Source organism: Dipodomys ordii, unplaced genomic scaffold (assembly GCF_000151885.1).
Source record: "Dipodomys ordii isolate 6190 unplaced genomic scaffold, Dord_2.0 Scaffold15, whole genome shotgun sequence".
NCBI lineage: Eukaryota > Metazoa > Chordata > Mammalia > Rodentia > Heteromyidae > Dipodomys > Dipodomys ordii.
Window position 1 is genome coordinate 3,626,383 of NW_012267231.1, and position 11,696 is coordinate 3,638,078.

The window sequence follows — 11,696 nt, forward strand, 5'->3', positions numbered from 1 at the left end:
ACTAGATCAATCATACACACACACACACACACACACAGAGGGATCTTCAGGCAAATACTGATAAAAATACCTGTAAATATCCGATAGAAAGGGAGGCAGTGCCCTCTGAAGGCAGAGGAAGTAGCTGCATGGCCTGTGGTAACCACAGTATCTACTGAGGCCCCGTCAGATCCCAACTGATTTAAACAGATTCTCTTCTGGCTGCAAGAATCAAAGAACCGAAGACTTCTGCTGTGGCTGGCCTTGAAGATGAAGGATGATACGTTTCTCAGAAAAAAAAAGAAATGCTTTAGAAGCTGCAAGTGGGGAGAACATATACCCCTTCCAACACTTCTCAGAGCCCAGAAAGAACAGAGCCCCAGGGCCTCTGACCAGAAAAGCATGCGTTCAACGTCTAACCTAAAGAACTGTAAGTCTCAAGACATTGCTTAAAACACTAAACTCATGATGTTTTTGTTACAGCAGCAATGATAAACTAATACCCCATGAAAGAAGAGAAAACAATCTAAATTGAGCCCTTTAAAGAAAACAACAACATAAAACCCCCAGTTGGATAGAAATAAATGAAAGCCCATTTTCACATCTGCTGAGATGTATGAGATTCAAGGGACAGGAATAGAGTCCAAGAAAGGGAGACAGGACCAGATGGTCCTGTGGCTTGTCCAGCCTTGGGGACACCTGACAATGTCCAGTGCTATATTCCCCTTGCAACTGCAAAGCAACATCATTCACTGCCACAGGGCTCACTGTCAAGTAACGTGAATTATTATTGCCTCATTCCCATCTACAGAACTTTACAAGCCCAGAAAACTCTTGGCCAGGAAAACAGAGAGAACAAATAAATATTGGCTCTAGGAATAGCCCATCAAAAGTGCTCAACCTAAAACATCAACCAATGGTCCTTATTTTCTTTGTTCTGAGCCTGCACTGGCAAAAAGTGTTAAGACAGAGGTCCGTTGTAGATACACATAGAGAGAGGGGTGAGGACACAGGGAGACCCATGAAAATGGTATCGTGAAACCCACCAAGAGACAGGGGCAGAAGAAAGAGGGATTAAGAAGGCGTCATCCAGACGCAGTGCATTTGTTGCAAGCATATTGTGTGTAGGTAAATGTTGTTAAGCATATGTGAATACCATGATACTCCTTCATTTGATTGATATAGGCCATTAAAAAATTTTAAGCACCCATTGAGCTTCGATCGGAGATTCTTTTAGCCTCTCTGCTCAAAATCCTTTCCTTACAATCTTCAACCAATTATACCATGCTCCCTACCCAATCCTTACCATACCCCTACTCTAAAATACTTGCCTTAAAACCATTCTTCAAGGTGATAATGAGTATCCCAACTTTGTCTTGCCCTTCTGAGTCACTAACTAGATTAGTTTCACTGGTCGAGTACATTAATTTCCACCTGATGCCATAAGTTCATACGAATTCACTAGGTTAAGACAACACAGATTTATCTACAGGTCTAAAGATCAAGTGCCCCCAAATAGGCTTTGCTGGGTGAAAATTGAGCCCTTCCAGCAGGGCCAGGTTGCCGCTAGAGACTCCAGAGCTTTCTTCCCTCCTAGGGGGTCACCGTACCCCTTGGCTCATAAACCCTTCCTCTACCTTCAAAACCAGAAGTCACCTCTCTCTTGCCTGGACTTGCTCACATCCTGTCTCCTTCTCTAGCTCTGCCTCTCTCCTCACTCTTCCAACAACCCTTGTAATTACACCAGGTTTAACCTAATAATGCAGAACAATCTTCTCCGTGTCAAAAGTCCTACTCATACATGCCAATTCCCCTCACCACATGAAGAAACATCTCCCTACGTTCTAAGGCTGAAGGTCGCTATTTTGCCTGCCACACCTACACGAGGGAGATATACTTAACCCTGTCTTAGACACACAGTCTGGTACATCATACTAAGTGAAGGAACGCGTAAGGAGCATGTCTCTGTTGGATTCAAGACACATGACTTCACCATAATGAAGTCCACCGAGTAACAAGTGCCAGGTATTGGCAGGACACGCCTATATTAAAGGTAAGTAGGTTACCCATAAAGAGAGATGGTGCACACACACACACACACACACACACACACACACTCACACACACACAAATCTGAAGTCACCCTGCGCTGACAGCTTTCCTAGATTGGCTCACTCAGCACCTTCTCTCATGACCTCATGACCCCATAGTCCCATTTGAATGGAATTATGGGAATGGATCAGGGAGTCCAAGAATCTTATCTTATGCCCACCCTACCAGTGTTCTGCTGTTCCTTTCTTTGTGGATGAAATTGATTCTGGATAAAGCCTAGTCTTTCATGTTCCCCTGCTAGTCTACACCTGACACCCAACAAAGAACACAATGAATTTGTGCCCTATAATTAAGATTCATTTTTAAAGGAGATGGGTACGTGTGTGTCTGCATAAATAAACCTATTGTTAATATATCCGCACACACAAACACATTCTGTCTCATAACTCCTCTGAAATACTAGAAGCCAGAGGAAATGAAGTATAGCTGAGGGTTTGAAAATAGAAAGGACTGTAAAACAACATCCTACACCCAGCCAAGCCCTCGCTCATGAAGAAATACAGCATACATGCTCAGATATGTAATGACGATGATGCAAAGCCAGTCTGGGCAGACAAATCTACAAGTTCCTAATCTCCAAATTAACTAAGGAAGAGCCAGAAGTAGAGGTGTGGCTCAAGTAGGTAGAATGCTAGCCACGAGCAAACACCCTGGTACTGGGAAAAAGTTAATAACAACAACAATAATAATAGAATAGTATTACCCATTTGACACAGTGGTTGCTATTATTTAATTATGTAACATATGTGTAAAGCACCTGTCATGTAATAACTCTTAATGCTGGATATTATTTCCAATGAATAAATACGAGTTCAACTGTGATTTTTTTTAAGAACTAGTAAGAATTATAAACACAAGGGTGAAAAACTCAAAGAAAATATTCTCCACACTGCAAAAGAAAACAAAAACAAAGAAGACAGTACAGTGAAGCATGAGAACAAGCATAAACCAGAATGACAGGAAGAACAATAAAAGTATTATCAGTACACACAACATTAATCAGTCTTATTAAATGACACAAATGTTCGGATTGCTCTTCCTAAATTCTAAGGCGTGTTCTACACAGCAGGTACTTTTAAAGAGGCATGACACGTATGAGAAATGCTTCCAAATTATCTCTTTATTTAGTTTGTCTCCACTGAAACATTTTAAGGGAGAAATATTGAGACTAAACGGATAAAGAAACATAAATTAAAGCCAGCCAGGCAATACCGATACGCGGCGAAGTCATATTCCACATCAAGCGCATTCAGTGGAAATTTAAAATCTTATTTTGATAAAGGGCACAATTCACAATGAGCATATAAAGCCCATAAATCTTCAGAATCAAATAACATGGGATTGAAATATGTAACACAAAACAGCAGACGGAGAAAAATTATGCCAGCACTGGGAAATTCTAAACCAGCGCCAGCCTTGAGTATTGGAAGCCCACACAACACATTTGAGCAAGACTGCTTCTTAGATACCCAGCGAACTTTGTCTTTGGACAGAAAAACCGTTATTGTATTTTCTCAAACATCCATGAAATTATGACAATAATTAATTTTACATCGCTTTCAAAGAAAAGGCAGAAATCGTTAATCCATCTTGTTGGATAACAATGAAAAGAAACTGCCAGGTGCCGGTGGTTTACACCTGTCATCCTAGCGACTCAGGAGGCTGAGAGCTGAGGATCACAGGACAAAGACACCATGGGCAGCAAAGTCTGTGCGATTCTTATGTCCAATCAACCAGCAGAAAGCCAGACGTGGAGGCACAGCTAAACTGGTAGAACACCCAGCCTTGATAAGAATAGTCAAATAAGGGGGAGCAGGGGAAGGCTGGAAGGGATAGGAAGGGGAAACAAAGGAGGAGGCTACAATGCTTGATAAGAAATGTGCTCATTATCTTTCCCATCTAATTGTAACCCCTCTGTACAGTATTTTCACAATAAAAAATAAATTTTTTTTAAAAAAATAGCCAAATAAGACCGGAGACCCTGAATTTAAGTCCTAGTACTACTACACAAAGTCCTACACACACACACACACACACACACACACACACACACACACAGGACAAATAAAAATGGCATTTCAAACAGCACAATAAATACAACAAGTATTTAGGAAAGGTAGCTTCCTTACGCGTAGTAAAGTAACTCATCAATTAAATAGAAAATCAATTTAAAATTACTCATTAAAGCCTCAATGTGGGAACCAGACATCTGGGTATCACAACAGAGACAAGAATGGAAAAGAGTCCATTCAAACGTCAGCCACTCTTCAAAGCCATCCTGGAAAAGAGAAAACCCAGATTCTTCTTGACGCAGGGATGGGTAATGCTGGATTTGTGTGGCACTGTACAATTTTAAGTAACTTATTTTTGTCATGCCCATCCATTTCTAGGGGAACATCACTCAGGAGAGTAATGTTCTTTTATTATGGAGATCTGGACTGAAACTTGCAATGATCACCATCAAGTTTCCAGGCTCTGAGATCCAAGAAAGAAACCACGGGAGCAGTGAACCGTGGCATGCAGGACCTGGTGCTGAGAAGGGCTGGGGTATGGATAGAGGTATGGGGGAGGCAGTAAGAAGGGCTGGGGTATGGATAGAGGTATGGGGGAGGCAGTAAGAAGGGCTGGATAGAGGTATGGGGGAGGCAGACCATTCACGGCTAGAGCACTTGGGAAATGGTGAGTCAAAGATCGTGAAAACACTTCCATGGTTGCAGGATTTCTCCGGTGCTTCGATGAGCCAGCACGCAGTGTGGAAACACATGCGCTTCGTAAATTTACACGACTGATAAACTTTTTTCTCTCAAGACCTCAAGAAACTAAGGTGCTACAGAGCGTGGCTAGAAAACACCATCTTGCTGCATTGCTTTTGCAAGTTGGCATTTGATTGCTCTCTCTCTCTCTCTCTTTCTCTGCCTTCTTCTCCCTATCTTCCTCCCTCCTAAAAACCTTCATTCTATTTCTCCCTCCCTTTTTCCCATCTCTCTTCTTCTTTTCCTGTTTCTCCCTTCTTCCTCTCCTTCCCTCCCTCCCTCTCTCTCTGTCTCTGTCTGTCTGTCTGTCTGTCTGTCTCTCTTTCTGTTCCTTGGTTTTATTATAGCCACAAGAGTCTTAAGAATTCAACCATGTTAAGAAAAATAATCATCGTGATTGTCATTCCATGATGTCATAAACAGACCACAGCCTGCCGAAGGCATCTGATATCAAATGATTAAAATTGACTAGGGCTGGACATGTAACTCTGTGACAGATCGCCTGGCAAGTAGACTACCAGGCCCTGGCCAAGTATGGTGGGGCATAGCTGTAATGCCAGTTATCAGGAGGCCGGGGGAAGCAAATCAGCCTCAGGTAGATCCCAGGCTAAAGTGTGACTCCATCTGCCAGGGGTACGACACTTGCCCAAGCGTGAGTTCAAAGGCCAATACCCCTCCCCAACAAAGAATGGATGAGACAATGAATCTACAGATATCTGCTCACAGGCTTGTCAACTATAAAGAAAATAACTTAATACTTTTCCCATTAAAAATAAAAGCTTTATGACTGATTATTTGGAAGAATGAATAAATAAAAAGTAATGGTAATCAACCACCCTAAGGCAAACACCAGGAACATTTGCATTTACTTCTTTTCTGTCTTATTTGGATTTTTGTGCACTTTCAATTTTATTACGCATTGTGCAATGTGTATCCATTAAGTCCAAGAGGGAAAATAATCTTAAAGCTAATAAATGATCTACTGGTTAGCATCTACTACCACATTTCCACATATCAATCAATCAGTCTTCATAACAACACTATACTTAATGTTTTTATGTCTGTATCCTCTAGCCGTGAGGGCCAAAAACACATGAAAAAGAATTCCCACGGTTAGAGAGCAAGGACCCTCAGAGCCGGGACTCAAACCCAGGTCCACCTGATTCCAGAACTTGTCCTTGCATTGGGCTCAAGACCGGGCACGCGGGATGTCCTCCTGACAGAGCACTTCCTGTCTCCCACACAACACAGCTCCCGCAGAACAGATTCGCGCCCGGCTCCTCCCTGTCCACCACCTTCACCCGTGTCTCCCTTCTCTTCTGCACCACGTCAGGATCTCTCTGTCTATTGATTACCTGACAACGTTGATTCACAACCTGCTCATTGTATCTTTGATCTACCACATGTTAAGTCAGTATTTTCCTTTGACACATCAACCATTTATTCTGAATCCCTTATAGGATATTGTACATGTGGCCTTCCTCTCTCTGTCTCTATCTGTCTGTCTGTCTGTCTCTGTCTCTCTCTCTGTCTCTGTCTCTCTCTGTCTCTGTCTCTGTCTCTCTCTCTCTCTCTCTCTCTCACACACACACACGCATCTGGTAAATCCCAAAATCCCAGCTCAACCCTTTAAGAGCTTCAAGCCCTCCAAGTGTGCAGATTCTACTGATAACCTCTTTCCTTGTCTTTGGCCAATTTGCGCAGTGAGAAGTTCTCAGTGAGATGCCATTTCTTTACCTCCCAGGTATCCATCGAAAGCTGTCTTAGAACCCAGTTTTCTATCAATACTACCAGCTTTTATCAATAACACAACCCTGGTCCCTTGAAGAATAGTACTGACAACACTTCAACCATCATCTCAATTACCAGTACCTCGAGGTGCTTGATTAAAATGTAATTCCTTTTGTTTGCTGCAGAACGATCATAATATTGCATTTCTCTTCGCTTGATTTTAATGCTGTAATTTGGACAATTATCCAACAGAAATAACTGGTAAGCATCTGGAAGATATTAATTTGAAAGAACCAAATACTAATTCCTTCATTAGAAGAGAATACTAACGGGATTTTTTTTAAGTTTTCAAAACTATTCACAGTGAAAAACATCCGTTGAAGAACTTCTCTGCTATGAAAATGTTGGCCATCATTAAAGATAATCCACATCCTAAGAGATTTACAAACTGTGAATTCCAGGTGGAAATGTGTTTTCCACCCCTTAGCCTAACCCTCAAGTAGCATACTGTTAATTCTGCCCTTAGGGTGCCATTCACATTTAATTTATCACTTGATCTGTTGGAAGAAAAATAAAATGTTCCTCCTCAGGACACATCCAGAACTAAAAAATGAGTAGTGTGCATTACAGTGTGCTTGTTCTGTCTGTGGTGAGAGGAGGACTTTTGGGAGAAGTTACAGAGTTGATTATCAATGTAAAGCTAAGGAAGGACAAGACCAAAAGATATTGGAAAGGAAAAGCTCAAACAGAGAACATACACACAGACACAGACACACACACTCATTTCCAAGTGACCAAATGTCCTTCCAGCCCTGTTCTACTCATTTAGGAGGAAGCATTCTGTGTCTTGTCTTCCTTTCTCATTAACTCCTCAGACATCCCTAGTCACTAGGCAAAATCGCAAGGCAGTAAAGATAAATTGACCAGGCCCTCTCTCCTCCACCTCAGAATGAAGAACCATTTGGAAGACATCTCTTTTCTGGTACTTTCTCTTCACTTCAAGACAAAAGCATCTCCCTTCTGACCTCAATGGCTCCCAAGTTGCTTAGTTATCTGTTGTAAACTTTAGATCCTGGGCTCTGGTCTGTGTGACACAACTTACAAAAAGGTAGCAAGACATCCAAGTGATATCCAGCCTCCACCAGTTATAGGCTTTAAAGCAACGTGCAGACACCCAGCAAGGATCCACTAGAAACAGCTTGGGGTTAAGAGTCAGACGGTGTTTGGCAACGACCATTATCCCCAGAATTGCACATGGAACCCGTGGGTGGGTGGTGTAGAGATGTCCCGTAACTCAAGGACAACACAAGCTTGTGCAACTGAAGCACATGTGACCGTCTATCATGTCCGGCCACAGTGACACATTCACGGAGCCGACTCCCAAAGCAGAACCTCTTCTTCCCTATGGTGGAATGGAAAAGGTTCCAGAAATTAACACCAGAGACGGGCCGGTGTTCGGTTCTCTCAGGTGGCCGTTTAGCCAGATGTGGGACTTTTCCTTCTCGGTTTTTGCATCTGTGCGTGTGAAGGGCGAAGGAGACGACGTTTCCAAGCTCCTTTTGAATTCTAATGTGTGAGACTGTCGCCAAGAATCTCAGCAGGGTCTAAGAAATGCTAACCGTTGACAAGAGTGATGTCTTAACACCCCGGGTCCCTGTCTCCAGCGGAAAAGGCAAACAAAACATGTGTTCTGCATGGAGTCCTCTCCCAAACACACTTCTTCACCTGCAGGATCTCACGGGCCAGACCGTGCAGACAGCTGTGGAAGGAGGCCGTGAGTCTTGCCTGCTCAGTCCCTCACTCTCTCTCCAAAGGCAACAGATGTTTTATAACCCACACAGCTTGTTTCAGCGTACAGCGTGATATGCATTTCTCTCATTAACATTGTGAGCTCTTCCCTTTCTTGGTACACAAATAATACCAGTTGTGTATCTCTGGCAATCTGGAAAAACACCGTAGAACTTTCTCTCCAGGCTAAATAACATACGGAGAGAAGGACAGATGTATTTCCATGCAGCGATTAGCCAAGTGGTTGGTTGAAGATGGAAAACTTCTATTTATACCTGAACATCCTTTTGAAGGGGGAAAATGTTCAGGGTTTTTATCTTTCCCAACTCCTTTTCACAGTCTTAAAAATAAAAATGGTCCTCCTCTGGGCTAAATGATACACACACACACACACACACACACACACACACACACACACTACACACACACTACACACACACACACATGCACACATATCATTATGCATACACTAAGAACATTTGGCATTAACACAGAGGATAAAAGCATTTGGTAGAAGATATGGTAGGTCATTAATCCTCCTCAGGATACCCATGAGAGAGTGAGGGAGGAGCAATCGTTCTCTTCACTTTTTAAAAAACGACAGAAAACACGTGACATAAACCATCTGTTTACTCAAAACTGCCTCGGATGACTTTTTGGTAGAGCCTTCCAGAACATAAGGATGTGAGCTGAGAGTCTGAATTATTCTTTCCCTAGAAAGGCCAACGGGCCAGTGGGTCTGTGTGCTCTTCTTCCACCCTTCTCGTGCTACCTGGATCCTTCCAGAAGCTTCCGGGCCATAGCCACGGATCCACTGGAGAAGCAGCAGTGGCTGCTTGCTCAGAGAGACTCGGGAGATTTTCCGTGCGTCTTTTTTGCCTTCTGCTCGAGCTTGCTCAGTGAGGAGCTCTTCAGATTTGGGTGGGTTTATTCCATTTCAATGCCCGTGTGAGGACCTTTCAGGGACAGAGCTCTCTCTCCCCCTCAGACAGGCCCCCATCTCCCACCGTCCACGTGTGGACAATCTGGGCCTTCAGATGACCCTTCGTCCTGAGTCGGCCTCACGCTCTGTCTCAGGAAGGCCAGGGGACGCACAGAGAGTCCCAGGTCTGTGATGGCAAAGCCTGAATCCCTCAGGGAAGGCAATTATTTCTCCTCCCCTCCCCCCCGCCATCCAACGTGCCCAGGTCTCTAGAATGTTCTCAAGGAAACCTCAGGGATCCCTTCCTGTACCTGGCAGGACAGCGCCTTACCATGAGGGCGGTGTAGGTGTAGGGATAGTGGTAAGCCAGGTAGCAGTCATCGTCGCTGTGCGGGAAGGTGATGGAGAAGGTCAGGGTGTAATAGTGCTTCGTTCCCCCTGCCGCGGTGGCGTGCTGGCAGTAATGATTCCTGGAGGAAGAAAAAAGACAGGATGGGAGAGAGATGGTTAAAGACAGAGCCTCGAGGTCCTACATGCTATCAACGTCCTGTGTTACAGGGACCACGGCCTGCCCGGGAACCACTCTTGTGGGTGAAATGCAGAAAGCAAAGAAATGGGCAGGTGACCGCACTGCCCGATCACGGAGCAGCTCTACCCCGCGGAGCCCGGTCCAGCTACCTCCCGTCACCATGGACCCTTCTTGGCTGTGTCTGGAAACACACACAGCAAGGAAGACAGAGGGCAGGACATTGAAACCTCTGTATTTAGCCTGTGCACTTTTCCTGGGACCAATCAAACAGCTCTGGCGAAAGGCAAAGAGCAATCACACGAGCTAGCTCTTGGCTTTTGACCTTCCAAGGTCCTGGTGATTGGACTTAAAGAATGTCAACAGCAGCTGTGAAAACATGAAATCTGCCTTCTCTGCCCTCAACCCCACACGTGTCAGCTCTAAACCTGGTGGCGCTCCCTCCCCGCAGATAAACCCCACGGCCCAGGGTGATGCACAAGGCTGGAACTCAAGAAAACGGATTATGCCTCATTTTAAATGAGCTTTGACTCAAGGAGATTGTTAAAACCCGAATCTAAGGTCTGAGCTCTGGCTGAACCTGAAGCTAATATTAGATTTTCCCACTCTGGTCTCCTGTAGCAAGGGCGGTTCAAAAGTTGACGTGAACACCAACACACTTCCTTCGGCAGAGGGCTTCCACCAAGCCCCTGCCCTCTGGAATCATCGCCTTCATGGAGAAATGTCTGGTAAATCTCTCTGGCTTGCGACAATTCAATCCGTCTGTGGTAGAGTGGGGGGTGGGGGAGGCATCCAGGAGTTGTTTTTGCTGTGTTTTGTTTTCTTGGAAGCAGCGTAGGAGGTGTAGGGGTGGAAGGATGCTGCAGAACACTGTCACTCCCTTTCCTCTCAGCTGTGCGGGGAACACCTCTCTCCTCCTCTTCATTCAGCCAGCCCCTCTGCTTCCTACATCACGGAACTCCTGCCTTTCCTTTTCCAGGAAGTCTTCCTGGATAGACCCCTTCTGCAAGCTGTGTCTCTGCCACCGACCATCACTTTTTAGCTGAGCCACTAGTGCATCTTCCTGTTCCACATTGAACTATCATGCCCAGACACAATAACTGTTTAAAGTTTGTAAAATAATAATAATATAATTATATTATATATTATACTATGATAATATAATTATCTTATTATTATTTTATTATTATTATAGGTGATTGTGGTTCGGAGTCGGCTGGAGTTCAGAGTCAGTTAACTGCCAAAAAGCCATAAGGGAACTGTGGCTTGAGTATTAGATCATTAGCCTTGAGCCCAAATGTTCAGGGAGAGCACCCAGGGCCAGAGTTCAAGCCCCAAGGCTGACACACACATACATACATACATGCATGCATAAATGGAGTTAAGACTCCAAGGATAACAATCAGTACACTTTACATTTTCTCTCTCACCTGAATGACATTTGTTCAAGGTCAGTTCTGCGTGTACATTGTCCAGAGGGACGTATGGAGACTCACAGATGCTAAGTGCTTTGGGAAATTCTCCACAGCACAGACAGTAAGATCCCATTTTGGATGTGACCTTAGCTTGAAAAGGTAGATGGTTTCCATTATACCACCTGCTTCTAAGGAATGGAGAAGAAGCTAAGAAGGTATTTTAAAAAAAAAAGCTTGTTTACTTCTCTTTTTTCGGTTCAATATATAAGTAAAATTAGAAATTTGATCCTCCAGAAAGAAGGATGGCCATGGACTGGGAAGGTGGCTCAGTGGTAGAGCGCTTGCCTGAGGCCCTGGGTTCGATTCCTTAGCACCACATACGCAAAAAGAAAAAAGCCAGAAGTGGCACTGTGGCTCAAGTGGTAGAGCGCTAGCCTTGAGCTGAAGAGCTGAGGGACAGCGCCCAGACC

General features: G+C 44.1%; 1 protein-coding gene across 1 annotated transcript in view; it reads right to left on the reverse strand.

Moving 5' to 3' along the window:
- Window positions 1-11,696, reverse strand: part of Agbl1 (ATP/GTP binding protein-like 1) — a 361,783-nt gene that overhangs the window by 277,779 nt on the left and 72,308 nt on the right. Inside the window, exon 15 of the mRNA XM_013011882.1 lies at window positions 9,617-9,755. Coding sequence (XP_012867336.1) covers window positions 9,617-9,755 — 139 coding nt within the window. The remainder of the gene's footprint in view (window positions 1-9,616; window positions 9,756-11,696) is intronic.